Raw genomic sequence first — 23,310 nt, 5'->3', positions numbered from 1 at the left:
CTTTTTTTTCACCCCGCCCATTTTACGTAATCCTTTCCTGACCAATGAACATTTAATTTAACAGCACGTACATTGAGCGCTGAATCGTACGCCAGTGCCATCCTCATTTTGGATGTGGTACAGTTAACCGTTAAGATGCTCATTTATTTGCTGCTGCGATATGCACAAACGTAAACAACCGTTTTTAACTCAAAACAAATCTCTTGAGATTAAGAGTGAACATTGTTTGACTGTATTAGGCCATTGTGACATTATTCTGTGAATTGAATAAGCTGGCATTGCTTGTGTGATGTACTACGAAATCCCGGCCTCCAAAGATAAATAATAAATATTTCTTGTTTAATGATAGTCGGCTCGGTAGTCGACTGGTTAGCGCGTCTACCTCACAGTGCAGAGGTGCCGGGGTCGATTCCAGCTCCGGCCTTCCTGTGTGGAGTTTGCATGTTCTGCCGGTCCCTGCGTGGGATTTCTCCGGGTACGCCGGTTTACTCCCACATTTCAAAAACATGCATGACAGGCTGATTGAGCACTCAAAATAATCCCTAGGTGTGATGGTTGTTCATCTCTGTGTGCCCTGTGATTAGCTGGCAAACGGTTCAGAGTGCTCCCCCCCCCCCCCCCCCCACTGACTGAAGACGGGGATAGGCTCCAGCAGGTGACGCGGATCAGAACATGGATGGATGGATGTTTAATGATATGTCTCTCTGTGATTGTTGTTAACTGCTTAACCAACATATTACATAATATGTTGACTTCCCAACGGTAAAGGGCTCAGGAAGTACTGTAGGCCAAGGTCTAACGTATCATGACTTTTTTTTCTTTTTTGCTACAGATCGATTTGGTTTTCATCGTTTCTGACCTCTTTAACGTATTACCATTTTCAGCAGGCCCAACGACTGGGAAAAGTTTGGTGAGTTTTCGTTTAGGTCCCCCACATAGCAATATTTTTTGTGAAATGAAAAAGAAATCATAATTTCTTCAGAAACAATAGGGACCTCGCTGCGGTACATGCTCTGGCCCTAATTATTCAGATTCAGTTTCTGGTAGCGCATTAATCTCCTACACGCACGCACACACACACACACACACACACACACACACACACACACACACACACACGCATAAACACACAAACACACGCACAAACACACGCACAAACACACGCACAAACACACGCACAACACACAAACACACACACACGCGGACGCACGCGCACACACGCGGACGCACGCACACGTACACACGCGCACACACACCTCACACTCCGGGCCACTAAGGGGCAGTGGAGTAATGAGGAAACGGCGGAAATGCAACCTGAAAGCTAATGCTAACAAGGTGGTTTACGTGTTGACGACGATTTTCTGTTTTTTTTCTTACAATCGTGAGTATGTGTAGTTGTTATGATCTTCCAAAGATGTACTATATTGGTTAACAGGCGAATTATATCACTCAAGCTTAACCCACATTTTATGATAACAAGGGCAATCATCACCCACCACCACTACCACTATAATTTTATATGCTAGCTAAAGCCTAGCCTCGACAAGACAGAAAGAATCGCAGTTGCAAATAACGGTAAGTGCAAATCATACGGCACGTGATTACATTCGTGAGAATAAATGGTGTTCACCCGACAAATCAAAACTTTGGTAATGAAGATAAGCTGCGCGGTGACTGTCAACCACTTTAAATTTTACCACGCTTTACATTCTAAATCTTTTTTATATAGCTCTTGCACAGCAGCTGTAACAAAGCGCTTTACAGAACATTTAACTTAATCAAAAGAATACAACCGAACACAAGACAAATCATGGGAAATAATGCAGTATTTGTTTATTTATGTATGAATGCATGTATGAATGAATATGTTTGTGTAGTTTGTGTGTGTGTGTGGGGGGGGCATTTGATATGACGCTATTATCCCACCATGTGATTTCCAAATCTCTGCTTGGCGATCAGCACAGTTACAGCAGAATTGAATTAGGCATGATTTCACAGAGTAACGAGTGTCTGAAAATGTCGGGTATAATCTGACAGTTTCTGGTGTCTTGTGTGTGTCCTAGCAATGGCCCTCAAGTCAGGAGAGGAACGTATGAAGGAGATGGAGGCAGAGATGGCTCTGTAAGTACTGGTCACTGTATTCTGATTCCATTCAGAGTTGCTACCTACCGGTAATTTATTGTTATCATTATTATATGTTTTGTCTCTAGCACTGTTCTGTCCCATGTTCAAAAACAGTAACATTTGAATGATCCATCGTTAGAACATGTAAAGGTATCCGATTCCAGTGTCAATGCAAAGGTTTGACATGTTTCTTGTTAAAGGTTTGAGCAAGAGGTTCTAGGTGGACCTGTGCCACTATCAGGAAACCCACCCGTCATGGAGGCTCTGCCAGTAGCTTTGGCTGTCACAGCGCTCCCTGTAGTTCGACCAATCATAGGCACCAACACCTACAGACAGGTTGGTATCCTTTCTCTAGTTAAGAGCTATAGCTTTTGTATAGCAGTTTGACATTTTCCCCCCAGTGAACAAATCAATGTCTAAAAAAATAAACTTTGACGCTCCCTGGTATGGAAAAAAAGTCTGGTCTAGTTTGATCACTTTATTTGCTGTCAAGCGTTTCTTGTTGTTGTGAAACAAAAATAAAACTCCTCTTGTTTTTCTTTGTGATCCTGAATGTCATTGTGACTTCCACGGTAAAATTTTGAGGCAGCGGGTTGCAGTCAAATGGGTACCAAGTTACCAGGTCTCATCTGCGCTTGAGAGTGCCTGAAAGTTGAAACTGGAAAAAAAATCTTACAGTATGATTCTAGTGTCATAACTTGATTGCCTCGCACACACTCCTAAAACTTCTAATAACCAACTCATTTGGCAAATCTCGTGGGAGCAGTTACAAACCAAGTATGTCTCACTTCTTGTTCTTCCTTTCTCAGGTCCAGCAAACACTAGAGGCAAGAGGGGCTTTTGTTGGACCACCACCGACCTTTGTTGGACCAGGTAAATGTAATTCACTGCTAGTTACATGCTCAGCCATATGTATGTGACTTTTTAGGAAAGATTTTGAAAAAGCAATAAGCGCGATTAATTGCCACTTCCTTATTAATAATAACATGGCACATCTCTTCCACTACAGCACGCAATTATCCATCAAGCTATGACTGAAAAAAAAAAAAGATTTTCCATAAAATCTTGTGTGTTTTGTGTTATTTTGACTACAGTGTCTCCATCTGCCTTGTGTATGCATGAGTGGCACACCTAGCAAGGTAGTGGCGAAACAGGCAGCATGACCGCCACATAAATATGTGATTTCGTCGCTCACTATACACTGAAATGTGGCTTGAACATTTTTTTCTCTTTAGCCATGTTGTCTAAAATGTTTGATGACCCATTGCCAACCCTGTTCAAGTGTATGACTTGTCTGCTGCAGTTCCTCCGGTACGTGCTTCCCCTCCTCCAACAATGAGACCAGCCTTCGTTCCCCATATTTTACAGAGACCTGGTAAAGTTAATCCACCAAAAACTCTTTTTAGTAGTTTTATACTTAAATGAAATACCGTAATCTGATCCTATTTGTGTATACATGCTGTAATGTTGCAGGCGGTCCGAGGCTCCATATGATGCGCGGGCCTCCAGTAGCCCCTCCTCTGCCGCGGCCTCCTCCACCTCCACCCATGATGATCCCACCTTCCACGCCTCAGGGCGTTTCTCCGCCTGTCCAGCACATGACCTCTCCACCTCCCGTCAGTGTTCTTAGTCGCCACTTGGCACTAATTTACTTTTACCACCTTGTTTGTGCACCAACAGTTCCTTATTAGTAGCTCAAAGTGGTTGTAACGATAATGACCCGCTTGACTTCTTATGAAGGTTTATTAATCAACCATGAACCATTTCAACCCATTCCGTTTGTCCAGGTCAGCGAGGTGATGTCCATGGTGCCCTCGCCACCTACCAGAACAGCAGTCCAGACTTCCATCAAGCAGCCAACAGTCTTCCAAGCGGCTCCCACCGTATACTCTGCCCCGCCTATCACTGTTGCGCCCCGAAAAAATGACGTGAGGGCTCAGCGGCAAGCCAGAATGGTAACCGTCTCTTCAAACATGTTAACTGGCATAATGAAAGTTCTGTGTTGTCATGTATGGTCCCTCACCACCTCCATCATCTCCCGTTAGCTATATACATGACTTTTTTTTTTTTACTTGCAGAACAGTGGCTTGTAAACTAAAATTTGAGGGCTGCACATTGTCAATCAAATTGTAAATATCCGAGATGGCTACTTTTCCTCTATTTTGCCGATCCGTTCGCCATCCGCGACCTGGGTAGCCTTCCATCATCGTCGCTTCTTTAGTTGCCGACACTCATGTAATATGTCCGTCTCACTTACTGCACAGTGATGCAACATGACAGTCTAAACCCGTAGTGTAGGAATCCAAACATCGCCGAATGTGCCAAAACTGTGATTGCAACATGCAAACATTGACGTATTCATCACGTATATCAGAATCATCTTTATTGGCCAAGTATGTAGAACACACAAGGAATTTGTCTCCGGTATAACGCGCTGCATTAGTATCATCGGACATGGCAAATAGGTAAGTCAGTGACCGTTTAGGGCAGGGTCCCCAAACTTTTTCCTGTGTGTCCGTAGGTACTTTGTGTTCTGACTGTACACTAGGCAGTGTTGCTATAAAACTATTGAGATGAAAAAGGGTGTGCTGTTAATAGCCTGTTAAGAAAATAGTATTTGGCTACACTCTGGCCTTGTTATTTTGCCTCCCGTCACCAAATACTTAACCCAGTTGGGGATGATTAAAAAGAAAACCCACTTCCGTTCTTTAAAAAAAATTCTCATCCTCCGTTCTCCGTCCCCCAAAAATGTACGATTCAGCCCCAGGGATAGAATGCCCATCTCATAAATATTTAGATAATTTTTACTGTCTGGCCCTAAGATGGGCTGGAGTACAAGTTTATCAGTAACAAAATAAATATTCAAGAATAATAATTTTCAGAAAAGCAGCAAATTACTGATCGCAAGTAAATGAAAACTTCATCGTATCAGTTCTCCGTGTGGTAAAGTTGTGTGTCGTGGTGTCAGGAGGAGCTGGCGGCTCGGGTTGCTGAGCAACAGGCAGCCGTGGTGGCGGCGGGCCTGCTGGAGAAGAAGGAAAGCGAAGACAGTGGCGCTGTCATCGGACCCAGCATGATGCCCGAGCGTGAGCCTGTACGCCCGGAGGTACAAGCATTCATTTATTTTGAAAGGGTTGTTTTTGATTTCACATCAAAATAAAAAATGAAGTCACTCATTATGATAGTTCAGGACATCAGCCCAAAAGTAATTTACAATACAAAAGAATATCGGACTGTTTAAAAGTATTCCCATTGACAATAAAGTTGTATCCAATCCAATTAAGTACATTATATATGTCGATGTACAATGTACTCCCCTCCAAAAAAGAAAATCAGATGAATGGACAAACGCATACTTGCAAAAAGAAATGCATGAAAAAATAAAAAATCGATTAATAATAATATACACGGCTGATCACTTTTGAAGCTTCCTCAAGTATGTTGCTTCAGCAGGCAAAATTTCTACTGTGGTTGTGATGTCATTTGTCTCATAGACCAAAATATGGGGAGAGATTGGTGTGAAATCTCAATGTCTGTGTTCCAGAATACACAAAAAAAGTAAGCCCAAATGAACAACCCAATGGTAAATCAGTAACCAAGTAATTCAATAACCAATTAATTACCTTGTGATTGTCACCCCCTCACCCCTCCATTTCTGTATGTATTGTAAATCCTCTCTTTATACCTCTTTTTTAAATTGGGTTCTATTTGTAGTTTTCAACCCCACACTCAAACGGTTCCATAGTCTGACTCCACAAACGGCAACACAAAAACTCCTCATTGTCTTTCCAAACAATTCAAATTAACACAGAAAAAAAACATTAAATTGAAGCATTGGGAATTAAATAGGATGTAAATGTGGCATGTTTGTCTCGTGTGTTCAAGCCTGTGGAAACGTCTTCAGAAGACAAGAAGGGCAAGCCGAAGTCCGACAAGGTGAAGAAATGTATTCGAACAGCGGCGGGGACTTCCTGGGAGGACGCCAGCCTGTTGGAGTGGGAAGCAGGTAGCAGCACTTGCTTGTCGTCACGACCAAGGTATGACATGAAGGTTGCTTTGTCTCACCCGACCCGCGTCCCTCTCCGTGGTAGATGACTTCCGTATCTTCTGCGGGGACCTTGGGAATGAGGTCAATGACGACATACTGGCCAGAGCCTTCAGCAGGTATCCGTCTTTCCTCAAAGCAAAGGTGGGTTTGCAGTGATGCTCGTGTTCAAAGCGTTTCACCCAATGGTCAATACTCAAATTTATATTGTTTTACTACATTGTAAAAATGTAGTAAGTTTAAATGTCTCACGTGTGTGTGTGTGGGGTGCCCCCTTTTCAAGCTATTTTTGTTGGTCAGAAAACTGATTTTGAACGGTCTGTTTTCTCAACAATATTCACAACGATTAAAAATGTCAATCAGCAGTGCTTTAACTGGGCCTCTTGTTTTTAACTTGACATGGAAAACGGCTTTCCTCTGATTGGTCGCTGCCGACTTGTGTATCTCTTTGGCCGCGTCTCTTCATTGAATTCAGTAGGCTTGAATTGTGCTGTTTGCACATTTCGTCAAGGATGACAAGCTCAGCTTTCACACATGCTCCAAAGACATTTGCTGGTTTTAAATGACACAGCGTCACATACAAACAGGTCTCTTAGCCTCATGGTAATACTACGAGGGTGAGTCTGTATTTATTTTTTAAATTCGAGTAGAGCGTACATCAGGAGTCACCAACACCGGTCCTCGAGGCTCCCTTGTCCTGCATAGTTTAGATGTCTCCCTCCTCCAACACACCTGATTCAAATGATCAGGTTTGATATCGGGCTTCTGCAGAGCTTGCTGATGAGCTGATCATTTGAATCAATACAATACAATACATACTGATTTATATAGCGCTTTCACAACAGCGGCAGCTGTAACAAAGCGCTTTACAAAACAGTTAACATAAGGTAAAATAATAAACACAACACATAACATAAAACACGTGCAGTCCTAACCACTTTTCCGTCACACGCTTTGTTGTTTGAAGCGGTTTGAGATGAAAGAGGAGAGAATCAAAGTGTCCTTTAACCAGTGGATCAGAGACGTCATGCTCAAAATGTGCACACGTCGGCTACAAGCTAAGTTTCAAAGTCAACAAGAAGCTGTAGCATCCATTGACGAAAAAAGAGATTGGTTAACTTCTCCTGTCCCAATGAAATCCATTTCAATTCCAAGCGGCGACTCACGGTTCCAAATATGCATCTGCGCTCTTCGCCAACGCTCCTCTCTCCTCATCCTCAACTTCAGCGGCCATCCATCCAGCCGCACCAACGCCAACTGTCCAACAGCGCTGACATAGCCACTGAACAAATCGGGGTTGTGAAAAATGCTGCCCATTACTGGCGCAAAAAACACAAGCGCCCCAGGTCTGTCCAGCACCGACAGTCAATGGCGCCGACATTCCTCCCAATCAAAATCTGTGCTGGTACAGGCGTGCTGCCGAGAAGGCGCAACCACCAAGCACAGATACTGCTCCTTTGACGAATGTCGTGGCCAAAAAGCGCTGAAAACAGTCCATATCAGGTCCACACAATGAAACAACAAACAACATGTGACAAAACAAAAGACAAAAACAGCAAAAAAGAACAAAAAAGCAAGGCTCTTGAAGAGCACTTGCCGAAGGCTGCCTACTCGGGCGCCATCTTGGAAAACCATATAAAGTCCGGCCCGCGGGCCAAATCCGGCCCGCGGTCGAATTTCATCCGGCCCTCGGCCCGTCATAAAGTCAGTGCCGTCTGGCCCGCAGGTTGGGCGCAATGGAACACGTGTTGCATTGACTGAGGTCTCGTAGACTGGTGAGTGATGTTTCATAGAGTACTGCTTCCCTCTAGTGGCTAAATGAGTAATAGCATTTAGACACTAGAGGGCATCACTCACGAGTTAACAAGACATCACTCCGTGTTTATATTGACTGATATGTCATATTTCAAATGATCCTTGCAGTTGTGGATATGTGTATTGCTTGTTCATTCATTCATTCATCTTCCGAGCCGCTTGATCCTCACTAGGGTCGCGGGGGGTGCTGGAGCCTATCCCAGCTGTCTTCGGGCAATAGGCGGGGGACACCCTGAATAGGTTGCCAGCCAATCGCAGGGCACACAGAAACAAACAACCATTCGCACTCACACTCACACCTAGGGACAATTTTAGAGTGTTCAATCAGCCTGCCACGCATGTTTTTGGAATGTGGGAGGAAACCGGAGCACCCGGAGAAAACCCACGCAGGCATGTAAAGAATGTCAGCCAAAGTCGGCCCCCGACATTTTACCACATAAAATCTTGCCCCCTTGGCAAAATGTTTGGACACCCCTGCTGTAAGGTATAAAACAGTGGTTGGGGGGGGAGTGGGATTATGATGGAAAGGCACCTTTCATGGGGGTGGAGTGGAAAACGGTACACTTCAGTGAGGGCTCACTGGAGTATACCGATGAAAAATGTTTGCAATTTTCACAGTCAGTTTTGCTAACTTTGTCACCCTCAGGTGGTGAGAGACAAGCGCACAGGAAAAACGAAAGGCTACGGATTTGTCAGCTTCAAAGATCCAAATGATTACGTGCGAGCCATGAGGGAAATGAACGGTGAGTGTATTTGTCAACTTTACTGGCACATTTGTTTTATAACACTTAAAACTAGGTTTGTCTTGATCCAGTCTACATGATCGGAAATTGAAGCGGATCACATGATTGACAGATGATATTCAGGGTTTGTTTGGAAAAAAAAAACTGTGACAAACATGAGCATTAAGTATGACACACATTCAACTACACAAGGAAATGAACAATTTGGATGTGGTCTTCTTTGTCTTCATTGCATTGAAGAGGTATTGGATAGGGACTCTGTACTGGCAAATACTTCATAGCAAATGACTTGAGTGCAGAAATATGTGATTGGGACAGCCTTACATAAAACCCAAATTTGGGACTCCATCTTGCGTGTTCAATTGATATGCGTCTTCCTCTCACTGCAGGGAAGTATGTTGGCAGCCGTCCCATCAAACTGAGGAAAAGCATGTGGAAGGACCGCAACATGGAGGTCGTACGAAAAAAGCAGAGAGAGAAGAAGAAGCTGGGCCTGAGATAAATAGCTTTGCATACACCACTAAAACTTGCCGCAAATGGACTATGATGCATTTCCCACCCCCACTTCTCTTTTTAAATAAAGTCAAATCTTTATGATGGCTGTGTTCCTTTTGTCCTGAATTCTCTAGCGCTCTCACTTTTTTGCTCAGCACACAATCTAATCCAAGTTATACATTCATAACTTTATTCAAAGCTCATGTCAGAAAATGCAGTATTCGTCCACTTCTCTTCAGAAGTGGACTTTGCTTCACTTAACTAATTTTCTTGAGAAAGTTGCAAGCTTTAAGATGCTCAAAAAGGAGACATGTAATTTTTGCACACCATCACAGGAGCTCCCATGTGTTTCTTCTAATAGCCCCACGGAGATAAATAAAGTTTTCGGAATCTGAATCACATCTGTGACACGCTTTGATGAATGTACAGCAAGGCTCAGGAATTGCGGCACACTTTTCACTGTTTGAAAGCAGCTTTATTATGCAAATGAGCCACTACTCACTCCCAAAGCGCGTGTTCACCTGCATCCAAGATGGAGAGGTCTTCATAGATGCATTGTCAATTAATTTGTATATAATCTCCAGATATGACAAAATACTCCCCTTCCCAACACTGTTGTACAGTTAGAAATATTACGAGGTCAAGTTATTGCCTCACCATTAAATTCCATTTCCTAATAATTCTTCTACAGCTGTCCTTGCACTATAGATGACATCATTGACAGCCACGCCATCATAGGAAGAGCCAGTCAGTGAAAGTGGAAGGCTGTTGTTCTTTATGAAGCTGCGCATGTTCTCTAAAATGACAACGCATCCACATAAAAATACTACAGAGCAAAGTGGAGCATAATCCCGAGTGAGTTCATACGTACCAACTCTACGGAAGTGCCCCTCATAATACTGAGGTATACAATCCTGATAAGAGACATACATTAACATGGATATGTAACAATTATGTCATCAGAATATAGGAAGACATACAAAGCCCAAAATAAAATAAAAAAAGAATAGAACACAATTTCAAAAACTTGTAAGTTGAGGCACACTCATTGAGTAAAGGTACCACTGCACAGCACTTGCTCATACCTTCTGCAGAGACACCCAACTCCAGCTGGGCGCCGAGGTGACTCCCAGGTGAAGGCGCACCGCCTCGGTGGCTCGCTCTAAAAGATGCTCCTCTCTTACTGCATCTGGGGAGCCAAAGACTTCTTGGAACCAGGCGCCTCCCATCATCACCTAGATAACAGATACAGCCACAAAGTTGGACTCAAACTCGAAAGAAAAACGACTTCCAATAACAGTGACGGAGCACATTGTGCTCTCCATAACTTATTTCTCTACATCGGAGATAGGAAGGCACATACAATAGAAATGCCAGTTGGTTAAATGGGTCAATCCAGAATTGGAGGACAATTGCCCCAACCTATAAAATTTTGAATAACCAAATGGGCAAAATTTAGAAACATGCTTTTGTGGAAATTGTAGTTTCCTTGAGAGAAAATGTAACTGTCACAATACAGTAGTAATAGTGTTACCGTCAGTCTCGTTGTGAGTCCTTCAGATCTGTTGTGTTGAGGGAAGGGGACAGAGTCGTAGACCACACCCAGTAAACCGTGATCCTCTGATGATGGAACCAAGTGTCCAAATCCCTGACGAAGGACCAACACGCACGCTTGTCGCTTAACTGTGTGAGTGCACGTTGACAAGTTTGTTAATGCCGTACTCACTGTCACAGGAAGTACAGAGCCCTCATACTGCAGATTTACAACAGCGACAGTGACGCAGGAGATGTCCTGCAGCTTCTGGATGAGCGGCTGACAGGAGGACGGCAGGACAGATGAGAGTACTGTGGGCACCACACGCGCGCACACACACATACACACACATTTTGATTTTTATATTAAAAACGATTTTTGTAAAGTGTTGGGTTATTCTGTATCAGGGTGAGGTTTTTTTTCAGTTTACAGTTTTTAGTTAGATTTTTTTTTACACAGCAACACTTCCCTGGCATTGGGGTGGTAAAATGATATGTTGGGACATCATTGAAGTCCTGCCTGACCTTTAGCGGGCAAAGCAGAGATGATGTGGTCAGCCGTTATGGTCCCATCCTCCAAATGGATCTGAACACAAACACGCATTGTGAGAGATATTTTCGACGAAGTCCCTGAATATAAGCATGGAGGGCTGAAAACCAGGATTGAATGTTTGTTAACTTTGAACCCTCAGGTGGCATTGTATTGAAAACCAGATTCGATGTGGAAAAGATCATTTAAATAAATACAGTATATATTTGTCACTCGAGCTCCAAATGAAAGCTAAAACTCCAGCAAGAAAAGCAAAAGCCATTTTATCAACAACACCCGGAAACACCATCAGCTTCTGGTTGGCCTGAGCTCTTCTGAGATGGACTGACGCAAAGTGAAAGACTTTGCTGTGATTTGACAAGTCCCCATTTCAAACAGTTTCAGGAAATCATGGACAACACAACAGATGACCATTCAAAGTTGAAAAGCATCCGTGATGGTGCGGGGGTGTGTAAGTGCCCATGACATGAGAAACTTGCACGTCTGTGCAGGCAACAGTAATGCTGAAAGGTACATAGAGGTTCTGGAGAAACCTATGTTGCCATCTAGGCAAGTTATTTTTAAGGGATGGCCATGCTTTTTCCAGCAAGACACAATGCCAAGCCACATTGTGCAAGGGGCCGGCTACTAGACTGGCCTGGCTGCAGTCCTGACCTGTCCCTTATTGAAAACGTGTGGCGCATTATGAAGCGTAAAGTGCGACAACAAAGACCCCGGACTGTTGAGCAAATTAAGGTGCACATCAAGCAAGAATGGGAATGAATTCTACCTGTAAAACTTCAACAATTAATGTCCTCGGGTCCATAACCCGTGACTGTTGTTAAATGGAAAGGTGGTAAATATGGCCCTGCTTCAACTTTTATTTTGGAAGGCGGGGATGTATTATAGGCGTCAAATTCAAAATGACTGAATACTTGCAACAAAAAAAGAAACAAAACAAAGTTTAACATTAATTATTTGGGGTTGTAGTGTGTTTACTTGAATATATATCGACAAGGATTTGGGAAACATTCTTTTCTCTTTTTAATTTAGATTTGAAATCATGTCACAACTGCATTTGAATTGGGGGTTGTACATACTCAATACAGTAAAGTACAAGGAAGCCAGGAAACAACAGCAAATATGTCTCTTCTCTCACCGTCCAACCTGAAGCTGAATAACTGATGCATTTTACAGGCGTCTCTCTGTGTAGCTGCACCCTCCTGCTCCTTTGAAGAAAGTCAGTGATGGACTCTGGGAGTTCCTCCAACCCCCTTCTGAGGGACCACTGGGCCCACGACTCTTTGACAGATCTTTGGCTCAGGGGACCAGGAGGAACTAGTTGGGAAGGGCCTGCAGGTTTACGCCAATAAAACTTGAACATGCAATTTCCTACACACGTGCATGAAAAAGACATTTGAAATTGGGGCGATACCAGAGCCAAGCAGCATGCCGAGTGTCAGGGAACCTCTGCGCTGCTCTGCATTGTAGAGAACGGGAAAACAGGACCGCACACTCAACTTGCGGCAATCTCCTGCAAACACCCCCCGACACAGACTGTCCACGGCAATGTCGGCAAGCTAGCACCGTGCACGCACGCACGCACACACACACACACACACACACACACACACACACACACACACAGTTAGAATGTCACCGGTTCCAATTCAAACCGGAAGTCGCTCCCATAATTCCCCCAAGCGCTCATGGGGCAAAGGAATAAGTTTGATGAAGTCTTCAAGTCTTCCTTTATCCTCACCTCTTTTCCAAGCCTTCGAGACACAAACGAATGGATGGATTCGTCCTCCTCTTTGCTTTTCTTGACAAATATCTCAGTGGCGATGCTGAATAACAGAGGGCGTGAGAAAGGAGGCACTGTTCGGAGAAGACCACTGAGAAAGAGCAAGACAACAGAAAGGAGAATGGAAGTGATTATATTAGGTGTAATGCATTGGATGCTGACATTTTGTTGTAGCGCAAAAGCCTTATTTCTATTAATGTAGTATTATTATAATATCGCAAAATACATCGGGAAAAACATGATAAGCAGCACTGTGAATTAGTGGTTAGCATCTTTTCTTCCATCCATCCATCATCTACCGCTTATCCGGGGCCGGGTCGCAGGGGCAACAGCTTTAGCAGGGACGCCCAGACTTCCCTCTCCCTAGCTACTTCGTCTAGCTCTTCCCAGGTGATCCCGAGTCGTTCCCAGGCAAGCTGGTTGACAGTCTCTCCAGCGTGTCCTGGGTCTTCCTCGGGGTCTCCTCCCGGTGGGGCATGACCGGAACACCTCACCGGGGAGGCGCTCAGGAGGCATCCGAATCAGATGCCCAAGCCACCTCATCTGGCTCCTCTCGATATGGAGGAGAAGCGACTCGACTCCGAGCCCCTCCCGGATGACCGAGCTTCTCACTTTATCTCTAAAGGAGAGCCTGGACACCCTGCGGAGAAAACTCATTTCGGCCGCTTATAACCGGGATCTCGTTCTTTCGGTCACGACCCATAGCTCGTGACCATAGATGAGGGTTGGAACGAAGATCGACCGGTAAATTGAGAGCTTCGCCCTTTGGCTCAGCTCCTTCTTCACCACGACAGACCGATACAATGTCCGCATCACAGCAGACGCTGCACCAATCCGCCTGTCGATCTCCCGCTCCCTTCTGCCCCCACTCGTGAACAAGATCCCAAGATACTTGAACTCCTCCACTTGGGACAAAATCTCCCCGACCCGGAGGGGGCACTCCACCCTTTTTCGACTGAGGACCATGGTTTCAGATTTGGAGGTGCTGATCTTCATCCCAAACGCTTCACACTCGGCTGCGAAACGCTCCAGTGAGAGTTGGAGAGCCCTGTTTGAAGGAGCCAGCAGCACCACATCATCTGCAAAAAGCAGGGATGCAATACTGAGGCCCCCAAAACGGACCCCCTCAACGCTTCGGCTGCGCCTAGAAATTCTGTCCATAAAGGTTCTGAACAGAATCGGTGACAAAGGGCAGCCTTGGCGGAGTCCTACCCCCACTGGAAACGATGCCGACTTACTGCCGGCAATCCGAACCAAACTCTGACATCGGTGGTATAGTGACCGAGCAGCCCGTATCAGGGGGTTCGGTACCCCATACCCTCGAAGCAACCCCCACAGAACTCCCCGAGGGACACGGTCAAACGCCTTCTCCAAGTCCACAAAACACATGTAGACTAGGGATGTGAATCTCAGCACTGAGGACGATTCGATACACATCACGATCCACTGCCAGCGATGCGATACTTAAACGATACATGGAATTTTCTGGCGATACGTTTCACCGTCGTCACGATGCGATACGATTCGATACACATTAAGTTCAAATCAATGCGATCCGATACGATACAATGCAATTTGTTGCGATATTGTGCAATTAAACATGATGCAAATAAGCAAAGAAAAAAAGCTTTTAAAAAGATGGAATTCAGTATGGTATTACAAAAAGGATACCACTTTATTCCTTATAAAGAGTAGAACTTGTAAAACAACTTATTTAAGCCCTTTCACAATTGGGTTTTGTGCAAAGAAAATGTAAACAATTTGGCACCTGAGACTCACAGCTGTTGCTATAGTGTAAACCCAAACAGACTATTCTCACCGAGTGTCTTATATGAAATATAATAATAATATATATATGTATATGAATCTCTAGCGCAAGATGTCCACCCATCCACTGTAAGTGCAACTCTTTGCGCACTGTTCAGCGACACAGTAATCTCACTTCTCACTTTGTTGTACACATCGGGAATATGTTTGTAAGTGAACACAGACCTGTCTGGTATTTTATACCTGTGTTCCAAAACGTGCACGAGCTGTCTGAAACCCTCGTTGTCCACCACGCTAAGGCTGGAGGTCTTTGCATATGAAATAAGCAGTGACCTTAGTTATAGCCATTGCGCGGTCACAGTGAGTTGCAAGGGGACTCCCAAAATAAGAGGCAATTTTTTTCTGATCCTGACCTGGTTTACCAAGAGTTTCTCCGGTGTCCGACGAGGAACTGGGCGGGGAAGCGGGAGGGAAACTTGTCGGTGATCTGGTGCCATCGGTTTAAGTGGGTCTGCATATTTGTGGTGCTGCCGTTGTATGGCTTCTTAGTGCGACATTCCTTGCAAATTACGGAGGTTTTATCAAGCTTTCCGTCTTTCTTTTCGAAGCCGTAGTATTTCCAAACATAAGATTTGAATGTTGCGGCTGCATTAAATATAGTAGTTTCCTTGCTGCTGCGTGCGCTAACTTCCATAATGTTTCGCTATTTGTGTTCTGGACTGTATGTGACGCACGGCTACCGTCCGTATTCAACACAAAACGCAAAGCAATGATGGTGCATTCATTGCGCCTAGGAAAGGGCAGATATGTGACGTTTAACATGAATAAAACGGCGATTGAATCGGATTTTACCGATACCCATCAATGCATCGTGATGAATCGCGATTTCACCGATACCCATCAATGCATCGTGATGAACCGCGATTTCACCCGTCAATCGCGTCGTACCCAGTGAATGAGCCGATGCACTCGGATCGCGGACGTGCGCATCGATGTATCGACTAATATCGATTATTTTCCACACCCTTAATGTAGACCAGTTGGGCGAATTCCCACATACCCTCGAGGACCCTGCTAAGGGTGTAGAGCTGGTCCACTGTTTCACGGCCGGGACGAAAACCACACTGCTCCTCCTCAATCTGAGGCTCGACTTCCTGACGGACCCTCCTCTCCAGCACCCCTGAATAGACCTTACCAGGGAGGCTGAGGAGTGTGATCCCTCTATAGTTGGAACACACCCTCCGGTCCCCCTTTTTAAAAAGAGGGACAACCACCCCGGTCTGCCAATCCAGAGGCACTCTCCCTGTTGACCACGCGATGTTGCAGAGCCGTGTCAACCAGGACAGCCCCACAACATCCAGAGCCTTGAGGAACTCCGGGCGGATCTCATCCACTCCTGGGGCCTTGCCACCGAGGAGCTTTTTAACCATATCGGTGACTTCAGCCACAGAGATAGGAGAGCCCAGAGTCCCCAGGCTCTGCTTCCTCCAAGGAAGACGTGTTGGTGGAGTTGAGGAGGTCTTCGAAGTACTCTGCCCACCGGTTCACAACGTCCCGAGTCGAAGTCAGCAGCGCCCCATCCCCACTGTACACAGTGTTAGCGGTGCACTGCTTTCCCCTCCTGAGACGTCGTATGGTGGACCAGAATTTCCTCGAAGCCGTCCGGAAGTCGGCTTCCATGGCCTCACCAAACTCTTCCCACGCTCGGGTTTTTGCCTCGGCGACCACCGAAGCCGCGTTCCGCTTGGCCAGGCGATACTCGTCAGCTGCCTCTGGGGTCCCACAGGCCATAAAGGCTCGATAGGACTCCTTCTTCAGCTTGACGGCATCCCTTACTGCTGGTGTCCACCAGCGAGTACGGGGGTTGCCGCCACGACAGGCACCAACCACCTTACGGCCACAACTCAGATTGGCCGCCTCAACAATAGAGGCACGGAACACGGTCCACTCGGGCTCAATGTCCCCCGCCTCCCCCCGGAACATGGGAAAAGCTCTGTCGAAGGTGGGAGTGTCCAGAACATGCGGCCGCAAATCCGATGATACAACTACAAAGTCGATCATCGAACTGCGGCCTAGGGTGTCCTGGTGCCAAGTGCACATATGGACACCCTTATGTTTGAACAAGGTGTTCGTTATGGACAATCCGTGGCGAACACAGAAGTCCAGTAACAAAACACCACTCGAGTTCTGATCGGAGGGGCGGTTCCTCCCAATCACGCCCCTCCAGCTCTCACTGTCATTGCCCACGTGAGCATTGAAGTCCCCCAGCAGAACAAGGGAGTCCCCAGCAGGAGCACTCTCCAGCACACCCTCCAAGGACTCCAAAAAGGGTGGGTCTGCTGAGCTGCTGTTTGGTGCATATGCACAAACAACAGTCAGGACCCGTCCACCCACCCGAAGGCGGAGGGAGGCAACCCTCTCGTCTACCGGTGTGAACCCCAATGTACAGGCACTGAGCCGGGGGGCAATGAGTATGCCCACACCTGCTCTGCGCCTCTCACCGTGAGCAACTCCAGAGTGGAAGAGAGTCCAACCCCTCTCGAGAGAACTGGTACCAGAACCCAGGCTGTGTGTGGAGGCAAGTCCGACTATATCCAGTCGGAAATTCTCTGCCTCACACACCAGCTCGGGCTCCTTACCTGCCAGAGAGGTGACATTCCATGTCCCAAGAGCTAGCTTCTGTAGCCGAGGATCGGACCGCCAGGGTCCCCACCTTTGGCTGCCGCCCAGCTCACATTGCACCCGACCCCTTTGGCCCCTCTCATGGGTGGTGAGCCCATGGGAAGGGGGACCCACGTTGCCTCTTCGGGCTGTGCCCGGCCGGGCCCCATGGGTGTAGGCCCGGCCACCAGGCGCTTGCCAACGAGCCCCACCTCCAGGCCTGGCTCCAGAGTGGGGCCCCGGTGACCGGCGTTCGGGCAAGGGAAACCGTGGTCCATCTATTGTATTCATCATAAGGGTCAATGAGCCGTGCTTTGTCTGGCCCCTCACCTAGAACTTGTTTGCCATGGGTGACCCTGCCAGGGGCATAAAGCCCCAGACAACTTAGCTCCTAGGATCATTGGGACACGCAAACCCCTCCACCACGGTAAGGTGACGGCTCACGGAGGGGATCTTTTCCATGGTACATAAAGTATTGCTTTGCGAAAAATAGCCATCTGTAATATTACACTTTATAAAAACGGGGTAGTAACATAATGAAATAGAATAAAAGCAGTAGATGTCCCCTTTTGTCATGTTTTGTTTTGGTGAATTTTTGTCCTGTATTATTGAGAAAAACATTTACCGGTATTAGAAAGTAAGAACAGATCTTAACAAGGGGTGCCAATAATTATGGAGGGCAGTGTATTTTGTGTCTGGTGTGCTACAGCAAAAGCTGAGATCCATTTGTCACAATTTCAAAGACATTCGAGGGAAAGGTGAACCAGTTTGAGCCGGCAAAATGGTGGCATAATTGGCTGGCACATCTGCCACACTGGGTTCGTAACGGCAGTCATTCTATGGGTATCTCAGTTGTTGGTCTCAACAGGGGTGTATAGATGTTTTATATGCATTGTACATGTATAATATGCAGCCGAGTTTGCTATACTTTTCTGAAATGTGATTTGACCTTTTCATTGAAATGCATTTTGCTGTGTGCCTTACAAATGTGAACCTTTTGATGAAAGCAGTCTTTTACCTTATTCCAGAAGGCATCCTATGAAGTTGTTTGTTGACATACAAATATCTGTTCTTAGATGCATCATGACTGTAGGTGACGGGCAGTATCTCTCCTGAAAGACCAAGGTCCTCCACCTATACAAACACACACTACTTTGAGTAACGGACAACAGTGCCCTGTCATTGGATTTGTCATTTTTCTCCACTTGGTTTCCCTTTAAATGCACCTCTGGGTTCTACTTCAGCTGCAAATAGTTCAGCTTTCAAGAGACGAAATAACCAATGCCAAAGGATTCATCATTGCATTTAAATAAGGTGGTCAAATGTTATTTTCTTCTTCTTCTTATAGATGTAAAACACACACACACACACACACGCACACATGCACACACGCACGCACGCACACACAATGACTACATTTAGGCTTACCATCCATCCATCCATCCATCCATCATCTACCGCTTATCCGGGGCCGGGTCGCGAGGGCAACAGCTTTAGCAGGGAAGCCCAGACTTCCCTCTCCCTAGCTGCTTCTTCCAGCTCTCTCCGGGGGATCCCGAGTCGTTCCCAGGCAAGCTGGGTGACATAGTCTCTCCAGCGTGTCCTGGGTCTTCCTCGGGGTCTCCTCCCGGTGGGACATGACCGGAACACCTCACCAGGGAGGCGCTCAGGAGGCATCCGAATCAGATGCCCAAGCCACCTCATCTGGCTCCTCTCGATGTGGAGGAGAAGCGGCTCGACTCTGAGCCCCTCCCGGATGACCGAGCTTCTCACCTTATCTCTAAGGGAGAGCCCGGACACCCTGCGGAGAAAACTCATTTCGGCCGCTTGTATCCGGGATCTCGTTCTTTCAGTCACGACCCATAGCTCGTGACCATAGATGAGGGTTGGGACGTAGATCGACCGGTAAATTGAGAGCTTCGCCCTTTGGCTCAGCTCCTTCTTCACCACGACAGACCGATACAACGTCCGCATCACAGCAGACGCTGCACCGATCCGCCTGTCGATCTCCCGCTCCCTCCTACCCGCACTCGTGAACAAGACCCCAAGATACTTAAACTCCTCCCCTTGGGGCAAGATCTCCTCCCCGACCCGGAGGGGGCACTCCACCCTTTTCCGACTGAGGACCATGGTTTCAGATTTGGAGGTGCCGATTTTCATCCCAACCGCTTCACACTCGGCTGTGAAACGCTCCAGTGAGAGTTGGAGAGCCCCGTTTGAAGGAGCCAACAGCACCACATCATCTGCAAAAAGCAGGGATGCAATACTGAGGCTCCCAAAACGGACCCCCTCAACGCTTCGGCTGCGCCTAGAAATTCTGTCCATAAAGGTTATGAACAGAATCGGCGACAAAGGGCAGCCTTGGCGGAGTCCTACCCCCACTGGAAACGATTCCGACTTACTGCCGGCAATGCGAACCAAACTCTGACATCGGTGGTACAGTGACCGAACAGCCCGTATCAGGGGGTTCGGTACCCCATACCCACGAAGCACCCCCCACAGAACTCCCCGAGGGACACGGTCAAACGCCTTCTCCAAGTCCACAAAACACATGTAGACTGGTTGGGCGAATTCCCACATACCCTCAAGGACCCTGCTAAGGGTGTAGAGCTGGTCCACTGTTCCACGGCCGGGACGAAAACCACACTGCTCCTTCTCAATCTGAGGCTCGACTTCCCGACGGACCCTCCTCTCCAGCACCCCTGAATAGACCTCACCAGGGAGGCTGAGGAGTGTGATCCCTCTGTAGTTGGAACACACCTGCGGTCCCCCTTTTTAAAAAGAGGGACTACCACCCCGGTCTGCCAATCCAGAGGCACTCTCCCTGTTGACCACGCGATGTTGCAGAGGCGTGTCAACCAGGACAGCCCCACAACATCCAGAGCCTTGAGGAACTCCGGGCGGATCTCATCCACCCCCGCGGCCTTGCCACCGAGGAGCTTTTTAACCACATCGGTGACTTCAACCACAGAGATAGGAGAGCCCACCTCAGAGTCCCCAGGCTCTGCTTCCTCCAAGGAAGGCGTGTTGGTGGAGTTGAGGAGGTCTTCGAAGTACTAAGCCCACCGGTTCACAACGTCCCGAGTCGAAGTCAGCAGCGCCCCATCCCCACTGTACACAGTGTTAGTGGTGCACTGCTTCCCCCTCCTGAGACGTCGGATGGTGGACCAGAATTTCCTCGAAGCCGTCCGGAAGTCGGCTTCCATGGTCTCACCGAACTCTTCCCACGCTCGGGTTTTTGCCTCGGCGACCACCGAAGCCGCGGTCCGCTTGGCCAGTCGATACCCGTCAGCTGCCTCTGGGGTCCCACAGGCCATAAAGGCTCGATAGGACTCCTTCTTCAGCTTGACGGCATCCCTTACTGCTGGTGTCCACCAGCGAGTACGGGGGTTGCCGCCACGACAGGCACCAACCACCTTACGGCCACAACTCAGATTGGCCGCCTCAACAATAGAGGCACGGAACACGGTCCACTCGGGCTCAATGTCCCCCGCCTCCCCCGGACCATGGGAAAAGCTCTGTCGAGGGTGGGAGTTAAAACTCCTTCTGACAGGAGATTCCGCCAGACGCTCCCAACAAACCCTCACTATACGTTTGGGTCTGCCAGGACGGACCGGCATCTTCCCCCACCATCGGAGCCTACTCACCACCAGGTGGTGATCAGTTGACAGCTCCGCCCCTCTCTTCACCCGAGTGTCCAGAACATGCGGCCGCAAATCCGATGATACAACAACAAAGTCGATCATCGAACTGCGACCTAGGGTGTCCTGGTGCCAAGTGCACATATGGACACCCTTATGTTTGAACAAGGTGTTCGTTATGGACAATCCGTGACGAGCACAGAAGTCCAATAACAAAACACCACTCGGGTTTTGATCGGGGGGGCCGTTCCTCCCAATCACGCCCCTCCAGGTCTCACTGTCATTGCCCACGTGAGCATTGAAGTCCCCCAGCAGAACAAGGGAGTCCCCAGCAGGAGTACTCTCCAGCACACCCTCCAAGGACTCCAAAAAGGGTGGGTATGCTGAGCTGCTGTTTGGTGCATATGCACAAACAACAGTCAGACCCGTCCACCCACCCGAAGGCGGAGGGAGGCAACCCTCTCGTCTACCCAGGCTGTGTGTGGAGGCAAGTCCGACTATATCCAGTCGGAAATTCTCTGCCTCACACACCAGCTCGGGCTGCCAGAGAGGTGACATTCCATGTCCCAAGAGCTAGTTTCTGCAGCCGAGGATCGGACCGCCAGGGTCCCCGCCTTTGGCTGCCGCCCAGATCACATAGCACCCGACCCCTTTGGCCCCTCTCATGGGTGGTGAGCCCATGGGAAGGGGGACCCACGTTGCCTCTTCGGGCTGTGCCCGACCGGGCCCCATGGGTGTAGGCCCGGCCACCAGGCGCTTGCCAACGAGCCCCACCTCCAGGCCTGGCTCCGGAGGGGGGCCCCGGTGACCCACGTCCGGGCAAGGGAAACCTAGGTCCATTTATTTCATTCATCATAGGGGTCTTTGAGCCGTGCTTTGTCTGGCCCCTCACCTAGAACCTGTTTGCCACGGGTGACACTGCCAGGGGCATAAAGCCCCAGACAACTTAGCTTCTAGGATCATTGGGACACACAAACCCCTCCACCACGGTAAGGTGACGACTCTCGGAGGGGTAGGCTTACCATATTAAGGGTATTTCGCCCCACTGCCCCAGCAGGTCGAATCCCTCTGGGTCCATGTTCAAATACCCCTCCATCAGACCTCCTGGTGGACCACAGCCAACCTCCAAAACGATTGCTGGACTCCAGTAAAATTACCTTGGGAAGAAAACCACAAACGCTGTTACGGTTTGAAGGAAGACGGCAAATGGAGAAGTATAGCAATTCGAGAACTGTATTTGTGCCCTACCTTAGCAACCTGGGTGCTTTTGCAAAGATAGTAAGATGCTGCCAATCCCCCGATGCCCCCTCCCAGGACCGCAACAGTCCTCATTGGCTGAACACAAATGAGAAATAATGGCAACACTTTTAACCAAACATCAGAGACACATTATCGTCTTGTAACACGGCGAGCAACTATGGAAGTGTGCGACGAGACTGATAAGAACATGAAGCCGTTGGTTTATCAGACGTCCTAGTCCGTCACCCGGCTGCACATTTTGCCACATACAACGCAAAACGTGCAGAAAATTACACTGGTGAAAACTGTTTGACTGTCACTGAGAATGTTCTCAGTAAGCAATACGTGTCTTTAACTTAAGATCTCACCTGTTACCAAAAAAAAAAACGCACGAAAAGCGGGGCCGAAATGTCACTTGTTATATCTCATTTTAAGATAGAATTTCAGCATGTCGTGGTTTTATGGTACACGCGCAGCTTGTTTCAATCGTCAGTGTAAGTTATTTAAAAAGGGTGTACATTTGCAGAAAAATGAATGTTAAAACTATACTGCGAGAGAACAAATTATATATAAAATAAACTGTTGTATAAACTGTCAAGGCAGTACAAAAAAACGGATGGATGGACTTACGTTAATAATAATAATAATAATTTACCTGTCAGATGGTTAGCTTTTCCTCCACAAGTTTGAGAACCAAACCATACATTGTACTTCCCGTCGTTTCTCGACTGAGCAGGGGGAAAAGGAAAAACTTCCTTCGGGTCTCACGACGGTGTTACCATTTATTATGTCCGGCCACCGGAAACGGAATATCCACCGTGCTTGGTCTGTTGTCAAGCTAATGTATTAATTTCTTCTTCCTCGCTTTCATTCGTGTTGTCCTCTAAAACAGTAAAATGTGTCAGCACTCACAA

At 47.3% G+C, this 23,310-nt stretch overlaps 2 protein-coding genes across 3 annotated transcripts; one reads left to right on the top strand and one right to left on the bottom strand.

Moving 5' to 3' along the window:
- The first annotated feature begins 1,270 nt into the window (after positions 1–1,270).
- On the top strand, positions 1,271–9,324 carry rbm42 (RNA binding motif protein 42). The gene is made up of 12 exons (XM_052066589.1): positions 1,271–1,575; positions 2,064–2,121; positions 2,325–2,460; positions 2,934–2,997; positions 3,428–3,499; positions 3,598–3,740; positions 3,912–4,079; positions 5,093–5,230; positions 6,010–6,130; positions 6,216–6,313; positions 8,631–8,727; positions 9,117–9,324. Exons 2-12 carry the CDS (start codon positions 2,066–2,068, stop codon positions 9,227–9,229), a joined length of 1,206 nt encoding a protein of 401 aa, XP_051922549.1. The 5' UTR covers positions 1,271–1,575; positions 2,064–2,065; the 3' UTR covers positions 9,230–9,324.
- Positions 8,713–23,226, bottom strand: ppox (protoporphyrinogen oxidase). Of its 2 annotated transcripts, XM_052066584.1 has the most exons (14): positions 23,052–23,226; positions 22,406–22,492; positions 22,180–22,314; positions 18,535–18,650; positions 13,047–13,179; positions 12,720–12,864; positions 12,444–12,637; positions 11,281–11,341; positions 10,949–11,067; positions 10,757–10,870; positions 10,308–10,457; positions 10,094–10,136; positions 9,880–10,018; positions 8,713–9,145 (listed from the first exon to the last, which is right to left on the bottom strand). In XM_052066584.1, exons 2-13 carry the CDS (start codon positions 22,487–22,489, stop codon positions 9,882–9,884), a joined length of 1,431 nt encoding a protein of 476 aa, XP_051922544.1. In that variant the 5' UTR covers positions 22,490–22,492; positions 23,052–23,226; the 3' UTR covers positions 8,713–9,145; positions 9,880–9,881. The 2 variants fall into 2 exon arrangements, with proteins under 2 accessions (XP_051922544.1, XP_051922543.1); XM_052066583.1 differs by having other exon boundaries at positions 8,713–10,018.
- Positions 23,227–23,310: the final 84 nt, after the last annotated feature.

The sequence above is a fragment of the Hippocampus zosterae genome, chromosome 5 (genome assembly GCF_025434085.1).
Source record: "Hippocampus zosterae strain Florida chromosome 5, ASM2543408v3, whole genome shotgun sequence".
NCBI lineage: Eukaryota > Metazoa > Chordata > Actinopteri > Syngnathiformes > Syngnathidae > Hippocampus > Hippocampus zosterae.
Note: the sequence above shows the minus strand (reverse complement) of the source record. Positions and strands in the feature narration are given on the sequence as shown.

Coding starts and splice junctions, on each gene's coding strand:
- rbm42 (XM_052066589.1), top strand. CDS start 2,066: ATGGCCCTCAAGTCAGGAGAGGAACGTATGAAGGAGATGGAGGCAGAG. Junction 2,122..2,324: donor ATGGAGGCAGAGATGGCTCT/GTAAGTACTGGT, acceptor TTCTTGTTAAAG/GTTTGAGCAAGAGGTTCTAG. Junction 3,741..3,911: donor ACATGACCTCTCCACCTCCC/GTCAGTGTTCTT, acceptor CCGTTTGTCCAG/GTCAGCGAGGTGATGTCCAT.
- ppox (XM_052066583.1), bottom strand. CDS start 22,489: ATGAGGACTGTTGCGGTCCTGGGAGGGGGCATCGGGGGATTGGCAGCA. Junction 22,315..22,405: donor AAAGCACCCAGGTTGCTAAG/GTAGGGCACAAA, acceptor TTTCTTCCCAAG/GTAATTTTACTGGAGTCCAG. Junction 13,180..18,534: donor AGGATGCCTTCTGGAATAAG/GTAAAAGACTGC, acceptor GCTCTTTCTCAG/TGGTCTTCTCCGAACAGTGC.